Source organism: Vitis riparia, unplaced genomic scaffold, assembly GCF_004353265.1.
Source record: "Vitis riparia cultivar Riparia Gloire de Montpellier isolate 1030 unplaced genomic scaffold, EGFV_Vit.rip_1.0 scaffold644_pilon_pilon, whole genome shotgun sequence".
NCBI lineage: Eukaryota > Viridiplantae > Streptophyta > Magnoliopsida > Vitales > Vitaceae > Vitis > Vitis riparia.
In genome coordinates, this window is record NW_023269724.1 from 83,995 (window position 1) to 107,635 (window position 23,641).

The 23,641-nt window shown below is 32.9% G+C and overlaps 2 protein-coding genes and 1 pseudogene across 2 annotated transcripts; all 3 read right to left on the reverse strand.

Annotated features, from left to right (window-relative positions):
- Positions 1–5,902: 5,902 nt before the first annotated feature.
- LOC117910186 (endochitinase PR4-like) lies at positions 5,903–8,944 on the reverse strand. Its single transcript, XM_034824246.1, has 2 exons — positions 8,516–8,944; positions 5,903–6,531 (listed from the first exon to the last, which is right to left on the reverse strand). Exons 1-2 carry the CDS (start codon positions 8,922–8,924, stop codon positions 6,113–6,115), a joined length of 828 nt encoding a protein of 275 aa, XP_034680137.1. The 5' UTR covers positions 8,925–8,944; the 3' UTR covers positions 5,903–6,112.
- A 1,526-nt stretch (positions 8,945–10,470) lies between these two features.
- Positions 10,471–11,873, reverse strand: LOC117910192 (chitinase 5-like). Its single transcript, XM_034824251.1, has 2 exons — positions 11,441–11,873; positions 10,471–11,109 (listed from the first exon to the last, which is right to left on the reverse strand). The coding sequence occupies exons 1-2, from the start codon at positions 11,841–11,843 to the stop codon at positions 10,703–10,705; spliced, it is 810 nt and encodes a 269-aa protein (XP_034680142.1). The 5' UTR covers positions 11,844–11,873; the 3' UTR covers positions 10,471–10,702.
- A 4,062-nt stretch (positions 11,874–15,935) lies between these two features.
- LOC117910199 lies at positions 15,936–23,423 on the reverse strand (annotated as a pseudogene).
- Positions 23,424–23,641: the final 218 nt, after the last annotated feature.

A 23,641-nucleotide genomic window follows, 5' to 3' on the forward strand; every position in this document is an offset into this window, starting at 1 on the left:
TGAACGATCCTAGAGTCACTATGCTATAGTAGCTTTGTCTTTGCTACCATAGTACATGGTGTAATAGGTTATAAATTTTGTTGATTACTCCCTCAATCAAGGAGCAAAAGTTGGACATGAATCAGTTGATACACCAATTGGGAACGAATCAGCTTACCAGGTTTGGGTCAGTGTTCCGCTCAACTACTTATATCTATTTCTTTTCTTTTAAATTCCCTTTAATAACTCCTTAGGGTGGTGAATTGGAGGGAGGGAAGCCCTCGGGGGGAAATGGTGCTACTGTACAATCAATAGCTGTCTACTAAACTAGAGGAAAGCCTCTTAAAGAAAGGAACTCATAAAACAATGTTGCCAAATACTAAACAATTTTATGCCTCGTGAGATACTTTTTGGAAAAGAGCATGTTGTAATTCCTTTTCCTACATCTCATGTTCCAAATGTGGATGTTCCTATTGTCCAATAGCCAACCACTAATCAAGGAGAGCATGGTGATCAAGTGGAACCTGACATTCCTGTTGATGATACTGTTGTTGATGGGATTCCTTTAAGAAGATCACAGAGGGTTCGTAGGCCGACTATTTCAGATGACTACATGATTTATTTGCAGGAGCATGAGTATGATGGTTATGATGCTTCTGATCCAGTCACTTATCAAGAAGCAATTCATTGTCCTCAATTCACTTCTTGGAAAGAAGTCATGGATGATGAAATGAATTCTATGTATATGAATGGTGTTTGGGATTTGGTCGAATTGCCACATGGTTGTAAACCAGTTGGGTGCAAGTGGGTCTTTAAGACCAAACGTGATTCTAGCGGGCAAATAGAGAGATATAAAGCTAGGCTTGTGGTTAAAGGTTATAGTCAAAGAGAAAGGATTGATTTTAAAGAAACCTTCTCACCTATGTCAACAAAGGACTCTTTTAGAGTGATTATGGCCATAGTAGCTCATTTTGATTTGGAGCTACATCAGATGGATGTCAAGACAACCTTCTTGAATGGTGATCTGGATGAGGACATGTATATGGAGCAACCTATTGGTTTTATAGAAGTTGGAAAGGAAGACTTAGTTTGCGAGCTCAATAAGTCAATTTATGGTCTTAAATAGGCTTCGAGGTATAGTGGTATATGAAGTTTGATAAAATTATCACCCAAAATGGTTTTAAAGAGAATACAGTTGATAAATGCATATATTTGAGTGTCAATGGGAGTAGTTACATATTTCTTGTTTTATATGTTGATGATTTACTACTCGTATCAAATGATTCTGACTTGTTGATTGAGACAAAGCACATGTTGTCAACCCATTTTGACATGAAGGATCTTGGTAAGACTTTTTATGTTTTGAGCATAAAGATTCTTTGTGATAGGATTAATGAGGTGCTTAAATTGTCTCAAAGAACCTATATTGAGAAGATATTGAAGAGGTTCAATATGCACAACTGTAGTTCTACTAGAGCACCAATTGTGAAGGGTGATAAGTTTTCAAAGGCTCAATGTCTTCAAAATGATGATGAGAGAGAGGAAATGAGAACCATTCCTTATTCATCTTTGGTTGGCAACCTTATGTATGCTCCAGTATGTACACGCCCTGATATTTTTTTTGTTGTGGGCATGTTGGGAAGATACTTGAGCAATCCTGGGAATCAACATTGGAAAGCTGCTAAGAAGGTCCTTAGGTATTTGCAAGGAACTAAGGACTTAATGTTGACATATTGGCACACCAACATACTTGATGTAGTTAGGTTTTGTGATGCTGATTTTGTTGGTTGCATAGATGATAAGAAATCCACTATGGGCTATATTTTTATGATGGCAGGAGAAGTTGTATCTAGGAAAAGTGTCAAACACACACTTACAACATCCTCAACTATGGAGGCAGAGTATGTGGCATGTTATGAGGCTTGTTGTCATGATATATGGATGCAAAATTTTATTTAAGCTTTGGGAGTTGTTGACTCCATTTCTAGACCACTAAAATTATTTTGTGATAATTTTGCAACTGTTGCTTTCTCTAAGAACACTAGGAGTATTTCTCGCTCCAAACATATTTGATATAAAGTTCTATTTTGTTAAGGAGAAAGTGGTAGAATCTCTTATTGATATTGAGCACATGTCCACAAAAGGTATGTTGGCAGATCCACTAACAAAAGGCTTACCCATAGTTGTGTTTCAAGAACATGTATCTCAAATGGGATTGTTGGAAGCCTAGGTTGCATTAAGTTAGTGGGAACCACTTTTGGTATTGTAATATTATGCTATTGTTGGAAGGATTGCTATTATTGTATATTTCCCTGTGAATCGAGCAATGAAGCATGTATGATTGCTTTTTTGATTATTTGTTTTTGATGAGATTCTATGGGACATTGATTTATAATTATGTATATGTTGTGATGTTTGATTATGTAGTCCAAGTGGGAGAATTGTTGGAATTTTTATGTGTGCACTTACATAATCAATGTGATAATGTCATAAATCAATGTTGCTTTAATTTTTGCATTGTGGTCCATAATAGGGTTGGACACTTTATTGCTTGATTTTTATGGGCTCACTCTAATTCACTTGACTAACCCATTAAGTCAAGTGGTCCAAATTGTGTGTGATATGTGGTATATATGTATATATAAGGGAAAAAGGCAGGTTGTTGTTCTATTATGTTATGTTTTCTCTTGGAGCTGAGAATAGCACATACTGCACAAACGAACTCTTCTGAATACACACAGATTGTTTTGGGTGTTGAAAGGGAAGAGTCAATTAAACCCGGGTTTTCACTCCATCACGAACTGATTGTAGTCTTGGACATCAGTGCATCACAAAATGGCTTTCCATGGGATTAATCAAAGTCAATTTTTCATCAATTCCCAATTTTACTGTATACTTTAATGTCTACATGAGATCCTGTGTGGTTTAATTTTTTCAATAGTGAGAATTATGTCCATGTGCAACTATTATAGATTTTCCTTAGCTAGGATGAAATGGAGATTACAAGAGAATCACAAAACCCCTTACATCCTCTAGATTTTAGTCATGTGTTCATCTATCTCTCTCAATACACTTATCTAACCAAGTTGGTTGTCTTAAATGTAATATAATTAGAATAACCAAAATTATACATGTAAATTCCCTAAAATACCCCAACTTAAAATACTCTTAGATAAAAAATTTTGTCAAGGGGCTTCAACCCCAAGAAAGGGGATGGTCCATGTCAGCCTTATCTGAAGGTTAACCTGCATGTTGTCTTTACGTATGGTCAATCTGTTAGGGCTATTACCGTCAAGATAATAATTAGGTTTTACACATCTTAACATAAGAAAAGTACAAAGGAAAGAAAATATAAAAAATAAAAAATAAAAGTAAAAAAAGATTTAGAGTCAAGTTAAATTATTTTTATATTCTATTTATACTTATTTCACTTATTTAGCTCATTTATGTAAAGATTAAGTAATTTTAAAATACACAAGTTTCTTATTAATTTTAATTATGTATAACTTTCTTCTATATTTTTTTATGGTAAAATCAAACTTAGAAAATCATTTTTCTTAGCAATTTTCATTCCTTATTTAGTACTTTTCAAGAAACAATCCTAGCCTAACTAGTCCATTAAGAAAGGAACCCTCATGATATAGGGTACTGGACTTCACCCAATACTAGTTCTTATACATATTTGACTTTAATCATAATCATTCTAATCAAATTACTAATAATCATTTTTTTGCTTATTTAACTTGATATATGTACCACAATATATCCATAGATCTTATAATGTTCGAATTTTGTTTCTGCTTAAGCTATTAGCTTAAGCACTAGTCAACTTGATATATGTTTAGTACATGCTTTTACTACCTTTTGTTTACATATTGAAAACAAGTACTTAATTACTAAGCTTGAGTGTCTTGCCAAGTGAGATCATTACTAGTAGAAACATCGATCAAATTGATGACAATATCCTTGTAAAACCCAATGACATTGGCAATATATCGAGTTCTAGAGCTAGTAATGCATTGAATGGTTTACTAAAAAAACCTTAACTTACAATATTAGGGACATTATTAATGAAAAATGTACGGTTTTCGTTCACTCTCTTAGCAATTAACCAAATATTTCATGAAATTCAAATAAAATGGTTGAAATTATAAAACTTTATCACATGCACTTTTTTTTTTCTTTTTTTTTTCTTTTTGTGAAAAAAATGCCTTGTGGGGGATTTGAACCCCTTCTAATAGATAAAAGATGAATTTCTTTGTTATTGTCCCCTGAAATAAAGAGTTACATGTTGCCTCCCCTCAAGCCATTTGTTGGCTCTGTCATTGCCTCAAATCATGCTAATTAAGGACAAAAAGAATAATTAAGCTATGAAAGAAGATTAAATTAAATTCTTAAAAGAAATACAAACAATTTTTTTGCTACAAGATTATTCATATGATAGAACTTGGAAACACCTAACCTTTGCTCTCCTTCAACACATCTTTGAAGCCTCACCACCAAAAGGAAGAAGAATAAGAGAAGAATAGGAGAAATTATGAATTTTCTTGCATTTAGTTTACATATTTATGAATTTACTCCTTTGATTTCCTTCTTTTCATGGAGTATAACAAATACTCCTATACGATACAAGAATAACAAGATGGACCTTAAAATCTTTTATACACTATAGGTGTGCCAAGTATCCTCTAAATTATTCGCTTTAAGTTAAATTAACCATGTACCTTGATTTTCTAGTTATATTTAAGTACTTAAATTAAGGTTGAAATTTTAATATTTTGAAGTTATGAAATTTATGATTTAAAGGGAATTAAACAACTATAAGAATTAAGAAAATTTACTCTAATTATATTTTGAAAATATCGTTGGTTATTATAATTCAATATAATATAATACTTGAATCCTCTACGTTAACCTTCTTTTAAAAAGTAATTTTTTTTTTTGTCTTTACTGAAATCATCTAATAATTAGACTTGTTTAGTTTCATAACAAAGTTCACTTTCTTTGAAAAACTAGGCACTAGTGAGTAACATAATTTTTTTTCCATTCAATTTTAACATTAATAATATGATGCACTTTGTATAATTTGTTTATATACAAAATAATTACATAAATAAATATTTTGCTTTCATCTACTAATTTTTCACTATACCCAAATATTGAAACCTATAGCAGGTGACTAGTCTCAATTATTTCTCTTATTTAGTCAAAAAAATTTCCGATCGACAGTATATTAAAGGCTAATAACTTCTTTACTAATTAGGGTTGAACTGCATTATTACTTCCACCAAGGATTATAAAAGTCCACAACTTATTTCCCATTAACCAAAACCAATAACCATAGTTTTAAAATAATTATAATAAAATAAAAAGTCAATTTGACTTGTATAACGATCAAATAAATCCTATAACACTTCTAATATATTTTATAAATTAAGGAATAAATCATAATACAGTTTCGAAAATATATTACTTAATCCATCTTAAGGAAATTAAACCATTTTAATACTTTTAAAAACATATGAATATATATATATATATACAAATTATTGCGTAGTTAATATCACTTTTTTTTAGTTGAATCAACACCAAAATAATTATTAATTTTTGGTATTTATCTAAAATTTCAATTTAATATTGTTTATAATTTTACATTCCTAATAATATTGTGTGATGATATTATTATCCTTAATATTCTTTCTAGCCAATATCACTTTAATTATTCAATTCCTAATTTTTATACAACTCTATTCCCAAATCTGTCTAAGAATCTATTTATTTTACTTATTTATTTAAACTAAATCTCTCAAAAGTCTGCTAATTTTATTTAGTATTATTATTATTCTATTTTCAATTTCGCTTCTTACCGGTAGCACCAAGCTTGCATTTATTTCCATCAGGGCAACCAAACATTATCTCAAAAGAAAAGAAAAGAAAAAAACACTTTTATTCAATGCTTTCTAATGACAAGACATGATTTCCAACCTTTTAAAATTCATTCAATCTACTTACATAATCTCTCTCTCTCGTGCCCAAACCAATTTTAAAACTCTACTATATTCAAATTGCCCAACGTTTTATGTCTTTAGATTAAATTAGGAAATTACGTAAGCTTTGAACTAAGGTGTTACAACTAAAAAATGTGAACTTTGTTGTAGCTATTGTCACTAGTTGAAACACCAAGCTGGTTACAATACTCTTGATAGTAGCTCACCCGTGCTTTGGCTGCATCATTTCTTCCTCCAGAACATTCAATAACATTGATGGCCTTGATCGTCGCTCCAAACCCTTGGTCTACAACAGAGTGCACATTATTCATCCAAAACCATAAGGCTGTTTTAAATGAAACAACTGAGTCATTAGCCACGATTTCAGGATTGTTCAAACCATCAAATCCTATGCTTTCTCCAGCTGGCCCATAGTTGTAGTTCCATGATATTTGAATTGGTCCACGCCCATAGTAACGTTTCCCAGACACACAAGGGTACTTTGTGTTGCTCTCATCACAATAGTCCGCAGAAGCACCATATATCTCCTCAATATCACAAAAGTCTACATAAAAAAATACATATATATGTTACAGTTTTTTATAAGACATGGAAACAAATAGAACCATTGATAAAGCATAAGGATCTCAAACAACCTATTATAGTTATTGAGAGGTAATTTTTTAAAAAAAGATCCAAAAGATATCGTTAAGAAAACCTTCCATAAAATTTTTCATTATCTCTCCAGTGAACTCTCTAAAACTCAGGAATTTTATGAATTTATCTCATGATTGAGCATCACCTAGATAAATTTGATAACTAGGAGTTTGGATACTCCACTTATTATATCCTTAAGATCCTCAGTCTCTTAGTCGGGAGCAAATCCTAACACCCCAAGAGAATTCTCTTAACCATTTAAGTTACTGGGATTACTAAAGGGTTCGGTATAATGTTTTCCTTATTCACAGCGAGAACTTTTGTCATTCATGGATGTTATTTTCAATCTAGATGAAATTTTAACGAAGTTTAGTCATAATATTTTTAAAGAACTAATCATTAAAGATCTTCAAGAAGAACTAAGACGGTTCAAATTTGGAAATTCAAGAATTAAGATAATATACTAATATAGGTTTAAAAGACCTCCAAAAACAAATAAAACAAATCTTAAGAAATAAGATATACCAGAAATATCCAAGGACAATGAAGAATTAATTGATTCATATCCCGGTCCTATAAACAGAGTAATCTTCCAAAAATGGAATGTTTCCTAAACAATTGTCATTAATAATGAATTCACCATTAAGATTGTTGCTCTAATAGATTTGAGAGTAGCACCTTGACTTGCCTACAAAAAGGATTAGTTCCTACAAAATATTATGAAAAAACAAAAGAAGTTATTTATGGTGCTAATAGAGTCTGACTTAAGATTAATTACAAATTTTCTAAAATATATATTTGTAATCAAGGGATATGCATCCAACAATCCTTTATTTTGGTACAAGACTCATAGAAGAAATTATTCTAGACATCTTTTTCAAATACCATCCACCCTATCACCAGAGTAGATAACCAAAGGTATAAGAATATCCTAAACAAGGAGATTCTTTTTTAATTTGCTTATTCCCCATATGAAAGAAATCTAAATTAATTAAGATCTATGGCTATTTCCAAAAGAATTGAGGTTAATTAAGGATAACTATATTAACTTCTTAATCCAAGAAGTCAGTTATAAGAGAACTGAGAATCAATTAAATATTAAGAAAACTTAAGAATCCATCCAAAGATGAAAAGAGAAATTGATTAAAGAAGTTTGTTCAAAATTTTCTAATGCATTTTGGCATAGGAGTAAGCATGAGGTAAAATTACCCTATAACCTAGACTTTAAGGAAAAAGATATTCATATGAATCAAGAATTACTAAAGTATTGCCAAAATGAAATTTAGGTTCTCCTTAATAAGAAAATCTAAATGTCCATGGAGCTATTATGTTTTTTATGTTAAAAAAGACAAGTAGAATTACAAAGAGGAATTCCAAAGCTTGCAATTAAGTCCTCTTACATGTTCAGTCAACCAAGTATAAAATCGATCAACTAAGAAATAAGTCTAAAATTAAACATAGACTCCCCCAATATAAATAATTAAATAACACACAATTTAATATAATTTTATTATTTTAGTTGTAAATTAGTCATCATTTAATTAACTCAAAAATAAAATATTTAAAATTTTCAAATTGAAAGTGAAAAGAATCGTGCCACCAAAAAATTATTTAATAAAACATCAAATTAAATTACCAAATATTTAATTCTGTAAAAAAAAATGTAATAAAAAAAAAAAAAAATTACATGCACTACAAGAATGAAAAATAAATATATAGGAAAAAATATAAGAATATATTCAATAAATTTTATTAAAGATATATTGTGTTTGGTTGTTAATTTTATTTCAAATTTATAAATTATTTTTATTTAGATCCTTGGGAGGTAGTATTTTGATCGGATTGAAAATTTTGGTTTAACAAATTTCAAATAATTGGAATCTAAGGCTTACGTCCAGTCTCGTGGGTGATGTGAGCGAAGAAAGCAGCGATCTCCCGCTTAGAGTCGACCGCAGAACCGCCCTGGCCGAACTCCGGGTACGAATCTACGGCATCTAGGAAGGCGCTGCGCGTGTAGAAGCTCCTCCCGGGGCATGTCTCACTAGCTTGATCAAGAATTCCATTGAAGAAATCCTTGGTCACAATATCAGACACAGAAACACCCCCACCAGATGAGGACGAAGACGAATCGCAAGGCCCCGCCTGGCACCCGGTGCCACAGTACTCCTTGCCCGTCCCACAGTACCCAAATCTACTGCAACACACACCCGCCCCGCAACCGCAGTCCTGAGACAGCACCGCTGACGGGAGGGCTCCGGCGAGGACCCCAACAAGAAGGGTTGCTACCAGCCTGGCAACCATATCAAGAGACTGAGAGGGGGCATGTGAGGTTTTGGAGATAAGGTTGAGAACGTGGTGGGGTCTTAGAAGAAAATTCATGGAAGTTCATCGCTGTAAATTCACTTTTTGAATATTCCACGCGGTTTTTGACTTGTGGGTGAACGTACGTGTATTTGTCAATATTAGAGTGAATTTTGGTGTATGAAAAAGAGAGCTGGCACTGAGGTCAAAAATTGAAATTCTTACAATCAATGTTTATGTTTGGTATATGAACTTTGTTTGTTCAATGTTTATGTTTGGTATATGAACTTTGTTTGTCCAAGAACATGCAGTGTAGTTGAATACAATAGTTAACTTCATCCGTCTTCCCATTTACTCAAAGTAAGAGAAGTTTTTGACTAAATTTAGGAAAGTGTGTATAGCCCAAACTTTAGGAAAGGTGAATGAAATTATCCCAATACTCATTCTTTTTTATTTAACTTAATGTATATTATAACCATAGCATAAGTATTAGTGGTCTTGATATATGTTTAGTACACGTTGTACTTCCTTATACTTACATGTTGAAAATAAGTAATTAAATAGAGAGCTTGAGTTGCCTAACAAGTGGAGATCATTACAAGTACGTACAAACACCAAGTTGATGACAATATACTTGGAAACCCAATGAGGTGGGCAATATATTGAGCTCTAGAGCTAGTGATTTATTGAATAGTTGCTAAATAGTCTTGACCAACAATATCGTGGACATTTTTCTTTTAAAATCCATAGTGTGGTCTTAAACAATACAATTAGGTCGTCAAACATAGTTTTAGAATTGTTTAAGCATTCAAACCTAATGTCTTCTATGATAGGGCATAATTGTAGTCCTAAGATAGCTAAATCAAGTTGCATCTGTTGTGATTTTTTCTAGCCATACATAATATTGATGATAGGTTGGTGGCATTGTAATAATTATAAATCTAATAAGTTTTCATGATTTTAAAATGCATTTATGTAGTTAAAAGGAGCTCACCACTCAAATAGACAAACACCATTTACAAGAGTTAGACAAATAGAGTCTCATACTAAATTGAGGATTGATTTTAATATTATCTATAATCACCCAATTCATGCTATATAAGTACTATTCACTCTTGATTGACATTTTTCTCTTCACTTTTTCTTTTATTTTATTTTTCTTTTCTATTTTCTTTCGCTTATATTTTTTAAAAACTAAACGTAAAAAATATTTCAAATAAAAATACTACCAAATATATTCTTAATAGTTGTAACTTAGAATAATTCATTTTTTTCAAAGGATAGACTTATCCTAAGAAAATACAAATCTCAATCACACTAAACTTTTCTTTTACAAAAATACTTCATTCCTAACTTAAAAAGCCAAATGGTTGGTATCTAAATATCCTTAAATCTCTCTCTCTCTCTCTCTCCTAAATTCCTTGTCTCCCAAAACTTTTAAGAAATAAAAAATAGAAGAACATGAATTTTATGAGGACTTTGGTATTATATCTTAATTAAAAACACAAATTTGTGTCTTTATTATCACATAGATCCAAACCTTTCAATAGTATTAAACAATATAACTTTTATTCATTAACGGAAGGACATTATAACAATATGATTTCACAATAAAAATCATTTGTCATGTTGTCAAAAGTACTTCAAAGACTACACGCAGCATAATATGGCAAAAGCCCTACTAAGGGTCTCATACCACGTAACTCTTTATTCTTCTCATGGTTTACGTATACCCTCCATATATATAACTCAGTTGGAGTTTGTATACATAAAACTTATTAGCAAGTGAGGTTGTCACCAGGTGAAACCCCGAGCTGACTACAGTAGTCCTTGTAATACCCGACGCGTGCATTAACAGCAGGCGTGTTTCCACCATTACATTCGACAGCACCATTGATGGCTCGAATCGTGGCTCCAAAACCTTGGTCTAAGACAGAGTGAACATTGTTCATCCAAAACCACAATGCAGTCTTGAATGAAATAAGCACGTCAGTTGCAACAATTCCAGGGTTGCCCAAACCATCAAATCCAATGCTGTTTCCAGCAGCACCATAGTTGTAGTTCCATGTTAGTTGGAGTGGTCCACGGCCAAAGTACTTCTGCCCGGCCGCACATGGATATTGGGTATTGTTTGAATCACAATAGTCATGAGAGGCACCATCGATTTCTTCAATATAACAAAAGTCTGCATGCATGCACAAATTATTAACAAGTTAAGTTTACATGTATGTGAAATATTTTACTAACAGATAAAAGTTTAAATAAAAGTTTTTCCATTTTAAAAACAATACTAGACTGAAAACATTTTTTGAGAATTTGTTCTAAAAAATTTAAAGTATTTTCGGATTTTTTTTTTTATAGAGTATTTTTACAAATAATTAAAAATATAAAAAATATTTTGTATTGTACATAAGACTAGAAAGAGGGTACGCACATATATCCATGGATAATAAAAATAAATAAATAGTTGGAATTTAAGACTTTATAAATTAAGTATTAGACAAAGAAAACCTTACGTCCAGTCTCGTGTGTGACATGGGCAAAGAAAGCTGCAATCTCGCGCTTAGTACCATTGGCAGAACCATCGTTGCCGAACTGAGAATACGAATTCGAGGCATTAAGAAACGCTGCACGGGTGTAGAAATTCTTCCCAGCACAACTCGAAGCAGCTTGATTAATTATCCCATCGAAAAATGCCTGTGTCACAATATCAGCAACCGAGCTGCCCCCACCGGAAGAACCATTGCCGCCACTTGAATAACAAGGACCCGATTGGCAAGTGTTACCACAGTAGTCATTGCCGGTGCCACAGTACCCGAACTTACTGCAACATTGGTCTGAGGCACACCCACAGTTCTGAGCCACTGCAGCTCCGCAAAGGGCCCCAACAAGAAGGATTGTTAGTAGCTTGGCTGCCATTTTTGGGAGATGTTTTGTGGAAGAAAGAAGGGAGAATATGTGAGGTGAAGATGAAAAATATGCTTGTCTCGGAGAGGTATTTATAGGGCAGGTAGGAGAGTTCTAGTACAAGATGTTAGTGTTTTTTTCAAATTCAATTGCAACATGCAATTGACTGAATGGAGGAGTGTGGAAAAACGGAAGGCTTCAAATTCATAGATATAATGTACATTGTATCAATGTCCTGATTTTTTGGGTTATCTAATAGAAACATATGCATGTTTCTCCACATACATAACAAATGATATTGCCTAACTTTGAATTTAGAAACCCTAGTAATTAAAGAAGTTGGATGAAGAAATGTTTGTCAGACATGGGAAAAAATTGCAATCAAATGACGTGTGAGAGGAAACTTGTTTTTGGCCTTCACTGATATCTTCTTTGGCTCAATTGGGATGTGGGGTTGGATGCAAAACGATCATATGCAGGGTTTGAAAATTTTTGCCACTCCCATCCAAGACAAGGATCAACTCATCATTTCCTTACTATGGTTGCATACCATTCTACACAAAAATGTGGGACAAACTTGGATTGAAATCAGCCAAAATTGATGGAAAAAAAAGTGACTAGATAAAATCAAGTCAAGACTCGTTGCTAATTCAGTTAGAGTCGTTAAATTTGAATTTAACAGGTAATGACAAGAATAAGTCATTAAATTTGAATTTAACAGATAATGACAAGAATAAGCTCATCATACCCAGAAATTAACATTAAATTAGAATAATAATAAAATTTATTTTCTAACATGCCGTATGGAAGACGAGTCTTAATTTGCTTGATATGTTTACTTATGAAGATGAATGTATTCTTTGTGGAGATTGAACTGAAGTTTGGTATGGAATTTTTGGAGTCATAAAAAAAAAATTAATATTCATCTAATCATTTGATTAAGAAGGTTAGTTCTTGAACTTCTTTTAGGAGTCAATTTATGGCACCACATCCTCCACAACACGGCATCACAAGCAGCCCCACGACGCCGGGTCGCGGCAAGGGCTTTCAATTCATGGCCCCATGCGAACTAAGATTTCAAAATAGAGTTGTTAATTTAGTATATTAACTCCATTTGAGATCATAAAATCTTATTATTTAAGCAAAATTATTAATTTATCAAACATTTATTAATTGAGATTGTTTGAGTTTGGTGAATCGAATTCTATTTGGTCTAACTCAAAAAGCTCGCGATGAGACATATATAGTGAAAGTAAAATTATGAGATTTTTTTTAGGGTTTGTGGTGGTAGCGGAAGGATCAAGCCTATGTAGTAACCACTTAAATCTCTCCTTATACCAATTTTTTGATATAGTGGATTTTCTTCTTCTCTACCCATGATTTTTTCCATATAGGGTTTTCCACATAAATCTATTTGTTTTTTTATTTTTTCCTTATTACCTATTCTCGTTTTTTCTCGAGATTTTATTATAAAAGTATACTCTATGCCAACCTCCTCTACTATATATTTGTGGACCTTAATCCTAGATGATCCTCAACTCTACAAAATTGAAAATACCCATGCGTCTTCTACCTCTCAAATCCCAATCTCCCAACCTAGCTCTCCATTGATGAGGACTTGATACCATAAAGTGTTGCATGCAATATTGTACCTGTCAATCGTCATTTAGAAAGTATGCCTACAGATACCATGATTGTATTATATACATATGTTTTCTTACTATGAAAAATATAACTAAGATATTAAGGTATAAAATGTCACAAGTTATAAAAAAATATGACTAAGACACAAAATATACAACTTATTTAAGTACAAAAATGTGATTAAGATGTTAATGTACAATAGATATAACCTAAGTATAAAGAATGTGATCAAGGTATTAAGGTATTAAGGTACAAAAAAATATCACATAGGTATAGAGTAATTATGTGAGGTATTAAAATGCAAATAAAAAATATATATATGATTGAGTATAAAATATGTGCTAAAGTATTAAGATATGAAAAATATAACCTAATTACAAATAATTAATCAGGTATAAAAATATGATCAAGGTGCAAAGAACATGATTAAGATAGATTGAGATATTATGATTAAAAGAAAAATGGGAGATAGGGTACTAATTAAGATATATAAAATCTTACTAAGGTAGGTATTAAAAATGTGATCAAAGTATAAATAAATAAATGAATATATTATTAAGGCACAAAAAGCTGTAATTAAGATACAAAAAATATAACAATGATACTGAGATATGAAATTTATGTTTTAAGTATGAAAAATATACATGATCAAGTATAAAAAATGTAAGCGAAATTTAAATATGTGAAAAATATGTATAAAATAAATACATAAGTTTATTATTATTTAACAATTAACATAATAGTTTTCTTGGTATAAAATATGTGCTAAAGTATTAAGATATGAAAAATATAACCTAAGTACAAATAATTAATCAGGTACAAAAATATGATCAAGGTGCAAAGAACGTGCAAAGAACATGATTAAGATAGACTGAGATATTAAGATTAAAAGAAAAATGGGAGATAGGGTACTAATTAAGATATATAAAATCGTACTAAGGTAGGTATTAAAAATGTGATCAAAGTATAAATAAATAAATGAATATATTATTAAGGCACAAAAGGCTGTAATTAAGATACAAAAAATATAACAATGATACTGAGATATGAAATTTATGTTTTAAGTATGAAAAATATACATGATCAAGTATAAAAAATGTAAGCGAAATTTAAATATATGAAAAATATGTATAAAATAAATACATAAGTTTATTATTATTTAACAATTAACATAATAGTTTTCTTGGTATAAAATAAATTAAAAAGAATGTTATCTTAAATCAATGAGACTTTCAACTCGCCGCAAAAATAAAATTCATCTTCAACGTTATTAAGGTACAAAAAATTTTCAATTTTCTATTCTCCTTCTTACCAATATAATTCAATAATAAAGATAATTGAGTTTTGTGTTTTCTAAAAAATTTATTAAATTTTGATAAATATTATATATAGTATATTCAATTTATTTTTATCTTAATTTATTGATTTTTTATTAGTAACAAAATTATATAAAATTCTCTTAAAAATAATAATTGATCAATTAAAAAAGAGTCCTAAACTTTTTATATTCTTATATTTTGATGCAATCACATCATATAACACAGTGTGGTTAGTACCTGAGTTTAACCCTTAATTTAATGTCATTTTAAATCATTAAATATTAAATATTATTAAATTTTACCGACCACCAATTCCATATCCACAACCCAACCCACACCCACTACTCACATTATTCTCCCTACCTTACATGTCATTAAACACACTACTCCTACCTTATTCATTAACCGACAAGGCAATTTCCTATATGCAATAATACCCCATAAATGAGTGGGTAGCATTAGAGCACTAATTTCAATAGTAAATTACTAGCCACCCTACCATTTTTTTCTTTTTTTCTTTTTGTTGTGTTATTCTTGCGGTGGTAGATTTCTCTGTATTATTAGTGTTAAGAGTTTGGTACCTAAATTTTATATTTGTTCTAACTCGAAAAGTTCTAACTCGAAAAGTTTGCGGGTCTGATCCCATGGCCTACCATTGATCTAAGGGCTCCACCCGCATGGTATGGATCTATTTTGTTATTAACTTTCATGAATTTCCTTCTCCTCTATTCGTGATTTTCTTGTCTAAAATTTTATACATTAATCTATATATTCTTATTCTCTTATTCTTTTATTGTCTTTTCTCCTTTTTGTGTTACAATTAGTATACTTTACATAAGTCTTAATTAAATTCACAAATTTGTATCTCTATTATCATAAAAGTCCAAAGCTTTTATATTGATAAATTATATAAATGAATAATATAAAGCTTTTAATACTAATAAACTATTTAACTTTTATTCATTGATGGAAGAACATTACAACTGATTTTAGGACAAAAAATCATGTTCATGTTCTCAAAGTTACTTCAGAGACTCCATGGGAAAACCCTAAATAGGATTTGATACGCATTTTTCTTATTTTCCTCGTAGCTCACATATACTCATATAACTTGGCTAGGGTTGTTATATTATTGTCTGCCTTAGCAAGTGAGGTTCTCATCGGGCGAAATGCCGAGTTGACTGCAGTAATCCTTATAATACTTGGGTCGTGCATTAACTGCACCCGTGTTTCCACCATTACATTCAATAGCACCATTGATGACTCGAATTGTAGCACCAAAACCTTGGCCTATGACAGAGTGAACATTGGTCATCCAATACCATAACGAAGTCTTGAATGAAGCAACTACGTCAGTTGCAACAATAGCAGGGTTTCTCAAGCCATCAAACCCATTGTTTTTTCCGGCAAGGCTATAGTTATAGTTGTTGGAATTTTTATGTATAGACTTACATAATCAATTTGATAATGTCATAGATTAGTGTTAATTTAATTTTTGCATTGTGGTCCATAATAGGGTTGGACACATTATTGCTTAATTTCTATGGGCTCACTCTAATTCACTTGACTAGCCCATTAAGTCAAGTGTTCCAAATAATGTGTAATGTGTAATGTGTAATATATATATATATATATATATATATATATATAGAGAGAGAGAGAGAGAGAGAGAGAAAGATATGTGCATTTGGAAGGTGTCTCCTTTCTTCTTCTTGGAGAGCACGCACTGCATGCACACACACACTTGGATTGAATTTTTGGGGAGGAAAGGGAAGAGTTCATTGAACCCTAATTCTTGTACCATCACGCACCTAGAGCAGCTTCTTGGATACCAGTGGAGGAAGAAATAGCTTTCCATGGCATAAACCAAGGCAATCGGTTCATTTTTTGTCGTTCAATGCATGTTTAAATGTTTACATGTGATCCTATGTTGTTTAAATTCTCTTCAATTGGTATCAGAGCTAGCATGGATTACATTTGAGTTGCAATTTTGGGTTTTTTTTTTTTTTTGGTTTCTCGTTTTCTGGTTATGGAAGCCATTTTTTTTGGGTTTTTTTTCGTTTGGTGTTTTTTCTTGGTTTTCAAGCCTAATTAAGGTTGGAGACTTGTAGCGAATATTGTTTGTAACAAAACCCATCATTTTTATGGTTTTTGGAGCTCATTTGATGAGATTTCGAAAATTAGGGTTTATTTTTGTTCTTCCTATTATGCATTTTTTTTTTGTGTGTTTTTGGGTTTAGATTGAAGGATTGATATTTGAGGATGGAAATCTAAGTGTTTTTGTCGAAAAATGCGCAAAATTTTGGGCAGAAATTTTTTTTCTTTCTTTCTTCTCCAGAACCAAGGCGTGTTCAGCTAAAGAAGAAGATGAACAGACCCCTACTGACGTCATCATGACGTCATTAAAAAAAATTATTATTATTATTATTATTATTATTTTTTGTTGCCTTGGTATTCTTGGATTGATAATGCATATGTTAGAATTATTATGCATTTGTTAAATTTGACTTTATTGGAACAATTATTGTTATTATTGTTTTTTATGGTATAAGTTTTATCTTATACCAATAATGTTGTCCAAGGTCATTTTTGTTAAATATTCAAATTTATTGTGGCAATAAATAACACTTGTGTGATTGCCTATCGCAATTCTACGTGTGTCAAGTTGCGCAAATTAAATATTTCAGTTTATCATGACAATAGTGAACATATATGTGGTTGCCTATCGTGATCCTATACATGTAAAATTGTCTTTGTTAAGATATTTTAACTCCCATTTTTAGTTGCTTTATTATTGTGATTACTAAGATCCATACGGGTATAGTAATTGTCCTATCGATGATAATAATACTTGGTAGGATGCTTAGCTTGGTGAAGGAAATTAATTCTATATTATGAACCGTACTAATTTTCTTTGCCCTTTCGGTAATAAAATTAGTATATCTTGGTTGTGATATTTAATTAGTTGTCCTTACCGCCGTGGAATTTTCAAAATCCCAAGCTATTGCTAAATTGAGAAATTCTGGAAACTAGCAAATGCATGATATTGTAATAACATGCATATTGTTGAATTTTGCTATTTTCCAGCTACTAGCAATCCTGATATTACTCTGCAATTGTTTGCCATCAAACCTCTTACTGGAAATAATTTTGAAGAATGGTTTGAGTCTTTCAATGCGCATATGGCTCTACACAATCTGGACTTGGCTTTGAGGGTTGATGAGCCAAGTAGGCCCACTGATGTGAGCTTTGCAGATGAAATATCATTTTATGAAAGATGGGAGCACTCCAATAGGAGTTGTCTGATGATGATGAAATACACTATGGATAAATCTATCAAAGAATGTGTGCCAAAGACAGAAATGGCCAAAGATTTCTTGGAATACGTGAAGACAAATTATACCAAGATTGATAAGGCAAAAATGACAACTTATTTGAAGCTTCTCACAACCACTATGTATGATGGAGTATGTGAGGTTAGAGATCACATCATCAAGTTAAAGCACTACTTCAACAAGGCAAATGAGATGAAAGTAGAGTTGAGCGAGAAATTCTTGAAATGGTTGATACTTGAGTCTCTTCCTGTTTCCTTTGATGCGGTGAAGTTGACTTATAATGCCTTGAAGAAGAATGGACTCTGGAGGAGTTGATGTCCATTGTGGTGCAACATGAAGTCTCACTGAAGAAAAATGAGACTCACTCCCTTACTCTTGTAACTGACCAAGTCAGTAATATGAAGAAAAAACCTCCACACAAGAATTTTGGAGGCTTTAAGCAGTTCAAGAGGAAAAGGAATTCGAATCAAGGTACCTCCAATGCATCTGCTTCTTCTAATGCTGCAAAGAGTAAGAAATTCAAGGGGAAGTGCAACTTTTGCCACAAGCAGGCTGATTGCTTCAAGTTTAAAAATTGGCTAGAGAAGAAAAAGAAAGGTGAAATTGTGGTTATGGTTAATTTGAATGCAAACATGATTGAGACTAATATTGTTAATGTTCATGCTAATTCTTGGTAGTTAGATACTGGTGCCACTATTCATGTCACTAATTCTTTGTAGGAGATGACAAACAAAAGGAGGTCGTCAAAGCATGAAGAATGTGTGTATAGGGTGATGAAAGCAAAATGAAAGTAGAATTTTTGGCATGATAAAGCTAAGGTTGATCACATAAAGTTTTTTGTTGTTAAACAATGTGGCTTTCATACCCTCACTTAAGAGGAATCTGATTTCTGTATCTATTTTGGATAGACAAGGTTACACTTTCCACTTTAGAGGAGGAAAAGTGGACATTTTTAGCAACTCGGTTCTAATTGGCAATGTTGTTTTATTTGGCAATCTTTATAGTCTCAATTTGCATCATGGTCCTTTATGTGATTCATCTTCTGTTAATTCTGTTGTTGGTTGCAAGTGTGCTAGAATGAATTTCAGCTCTTCCATGTTGTGGCGCAAACACCTAGGTAATATTTCTAGGCAAAGATTAGAGAGATTGGTTAAAGATGGTGTGCTTTCTAATCTTGATTTCTCAGACTTTGAGACTTGTGTTGTTTACTTAAAGGGGAATATGACAGCTAAGACTAGAAAAGAGAAGATTGATAGGTGTGAAAGTACTTTAGACTTGATCCACACATATATATGTGGTCCCATGACACCAACTCCGTTAGGGGGTTATAAATATTTCATCACTTTTATTGATGATTTCTCTATATATGGTTATGTTGAACTAATCTGTGAGAAATCTGACTCCCTAAATGTGTTTAAAGCCTTTAAGGCTAAGGTGGAGTTGCAGTTGGGAAAGCCCATTAAAGCTATGAACTATGATAGAGGTGGTGAGTATTATGGGAGATATGATGAGACTGGACGGAATCCTAGACCATTCGCTAAGTTTCTGTTGGAATACGGTATTGATGCTAGATATACGATGTCAGGCACTCCTCAACAAAATGGGGTTGTAAAAAGGAGGAATCGCACATTGTTGGATATGGTGAGGTGCATGTTGTCTAATTCCTCCTTGCCAGAATTTTTGTGGGGTGAAGCCTTAAGGACTACAGCATATATTTTGAATCAAGTGCCCAATAATTCTGTGCCTAAGACACCTTATGAGCTATGGTCAAGAAATAAACCAAGTTTTCATCATTTCCATGTTTGGGGATGTAAGGCTGATGTTAGGCCCTATAACCCACAGTCAAAGAAACTTGATCCTAAAACCATCAGTGGTTTCTTTGTTGGTTATTACATTGGATCAAGCGGTTCCAAATTTTATTGTCCATCTCATACCACCAAGATCATTGAGTCAGACAAGGCTGTATACTTTGAGGATGAAGTTAATGTTGATCCAAATTTTGTGCCTCATGAGATACCTTTTGGAAAAGAGCATGTTGTGATTCCTTTTTCTATATCTCATGCTCCAATTGTGGATGTTCCTATTGTCCAACAGCCAACCACTAATCAAGGAGAGCATGGTGATCAAGTGGAATCTAGCATTCCTGTTGATGATACTATTGTTGATGGGGTTCCTTTGAGAATATCACAAAGGGTTCGTAGGCCGGCTATTTCAAATGATTACATAATTTATTTGCAGGAGCATGAGTATGATGATTATGATGCTTTTGATTCGGTCACTTATCAAGAAGCAATTCATTGTCCTCAATTCGCTTCTTGGAAAGAAGTCATGGATGATGAAATGAATTCTATGTATATGAATGGTGTTTGGGACTTGGTCGAATTGCCACATGGTTGTAAACTAGTTGGGTGTAAGTGGGTCTTTAAGACCAAACGTGATTCTAGCGGGCAAATAGAGAGATATAAAGCTAGACTTGTGGTTAAAGGTTATAGTCAAAGAAAAGGAATTGATTTCAAAGAAACCTTCTCACCTGTGTCGACTAAGGACTCTTTTAGAGTGATTATGGCCATAGTAGCTCATTTTGATTTGGAGCTACATCAGATGGATGTTAAGACAGCTTTCTTGAATGGTGATTTGGATGAGGACGTGTATATGGAGCAACCTACTAGTTTTGCAAAAGTTGGAAAGGAAGATTTAGTTTGCAAGCTCAATAAGTCAATTTATGGTCTTAAACAGGCTTCGAGGTAGTGGTATCTGAAGTTTGATAGAATTATCACCCAAAATGGTTTTAAAGAGAATATAGTTTACAGATGCATATATTTGAGGGTCAGTGGGAGTAGTTACATATTTCTTGTTTTATATGTTGATGATATACTACTTGCATCAAATGATTCTGACTTGTTGATTGAGACAAAGCACATGTTGTCAACCCATTTTGACATGAAGGATCTTGGTGAGGCTTCTTATGTTTTGGGCATAAAGATTCTTCGTGATAGGGCTAATAGAGTGCTTAAATTGTCTTAAATAACCTATATTGAGAAGATATTGAAGAGGTTCAATATGCATAACTGTAGATCTACTAAAGCGCCAATTGTGAAAGATGATAAGTTTTCAAAGGCTCAATGTCCTCAAAATGATGATGAGAGAGAGGAAATGAGAACCATTCCTTATTCATCTATGGTTGACAGCTTTATGTATGTTCAAGTATGTACACGCCCTGATATTGATTTTGTTGTGGGTATGTTGGGAAGGTACTTGAGCAATCCTATGAGTCAATATTGGAAAGCCGCTAAGAAGGTCCTTAGGTATTTGCAAGGAACTAAGGACTTAATGTTGACATATCGGCGCATCAGCTTACTTGATGTAGTTGGGTTTTGTGATGCTGATTTTGCTGGCTGCATAGATGATAAGAAATCCACTACAAGCTATATTTTTATGATGGCAGGAGGAGTTGTATCTTGGAAAAGTGTCAAGCAAACACTTATAGCATCCTCAACTATGAAGGCAGAGTATGTGGCATGTTATGAGGCTTGTTGTCATGCTATGTGGATGCGGAATTTTATTTCAGCTTTGGGAGTTGTTGACTCCATTTCTAAACCGCTGAAATTATTTTGTGATAATTCCGCAGCTGTTGCTTTCTCTAAGAACACTAGGAGTATTTCTCGCTCCAAACATATTGATGTAAAGTTCTATTTTGTTAAGAAGAAAGTAGCAGCGTCTCTTATTGATATTGAACACATGTCCACAAAAAGTATTTTGGCGGATCCATTAACAAAAGGTTTACCCATAATTGTGTTTCAGGATCATGTATCTCAAATGGGGTTGTTGGAAGCCTAGGTTGTATTAAGTTAGTGGGAGCCACTTTTGGTATTGTAATACTATGCTATGGTTGGAAGGATTGCTATTATTGTATATTTCCCTATGAATCAAGCAATGAAGCATATATGATTGCTTTTTGATTATTTGTTTTTGATGAGATTCTATGGGACATTGATTATGATTATGTATATGTTGTGATGTTTGATTATGTAGTCCAAGTGGGAGAATTGTTGGAATTTTTATGTATGGACTTACATAATCAATTTGATAATGTCATAAATCAATGTTAATTTAATTTTTTCATTGTGGTCCATAATGGGACTGGACACATTATTGTTTGATTTCTATGGGCTCACCTTAATTCACTTGACTGACCCATTAAGTCAAGTGTTCCAAATAATGTGTGTAATGTGTAATATATACATGAATTTTTTTACATATATATATAGAGAGAGAGAGATATGTGCATTTGGAAGGTGTCTCATTTCTTCTTCTTGGAGAGCACGCACACACACACTTGGACTGAATTTTTGGGGAGGAAAGGGAAGAGCTCATTGAACCCTAATTCTCTTACCATCATGCACCTGGAGCAACTTATTGGATACCATTGGAGGAAGAAATGGCTTTCTATGACATAAACCAAGGTAACCGATTCATTTTTTGTCATTCAATACATGCTTAAATGTTTACATGTGATCCTATACTGTTTAAATTCTCTTCAATAGTTCCATGTTAATTGAAGTGGTCCACGGCCATAGTATTTCTGCCCACCCACGCATGGATATTGGGTATTGCTATTATCACAATAGTTCTTAGAGGCACCACCTATTTCATTTATGTAACAAAAGTCTGCATGTACAAATTAATAATATTAATTCCATGCAACATATGTGTGAATTCATCATAAAATTAACTCAAATGTAGCATTACCCTTCAAATTCAAGTTAAGATGCCACCTATATAATATACGATATCATATGATTTAGCCTTCAACGTACTATATATGATGGTCATGTATTGTTAAATTGCTAAGAGGAGGAATGTATTTGTAAAATTCAAATAATTGAATCTTATATAAATATTTGCTCAGAAACTATTCTCAAAAGCAGCAATCTAGCGCTTAGATTCAAGGGCGGAACCATCCTTGCCAAACCCAGTATACGAATTCAAGGCACTAAGAAACGCTGCGCGGGTGTAGAAATGCTTCCCTTCGCAATTCCCGGCAGCTTGATTAATAATCCCATCAAAAAACGTCTGTGTCACGGTATCAGCAACGGAGACACCCCCGGAAGAACCACCACTTGAGTAACAAGGACCTGCTCGGCAACCGTCACCGCAGTAGGCATTGCCGGTGCCACAGTAGCCTTGCTGCAACATAGGCCTGAGGCGCACCCACAGCTCTGAGCCACTGTGGAGCCCTGCATGGCTCCCAAAAGGACTCCAAGGAGAAGGATTGTTGGCAGCTTGGCTGCCATTTTTGTGAGAGGTTATTGTGGAAGGAAGAATGGAGAATGTGTGATGTGAAGATGGAGGACTTGGGAGGGGTATTTACCGGGCAGAAAGGACAACCCAAGAAGAAGACATTATGATTTTTACAAACTTGCTCTTTGGCCATTATTAGTGCCGGTGGCATGGTTTTGAATTTATCTTCTAGTGATAGATGACCAGTTGATTTAAAATATAAAATAATATA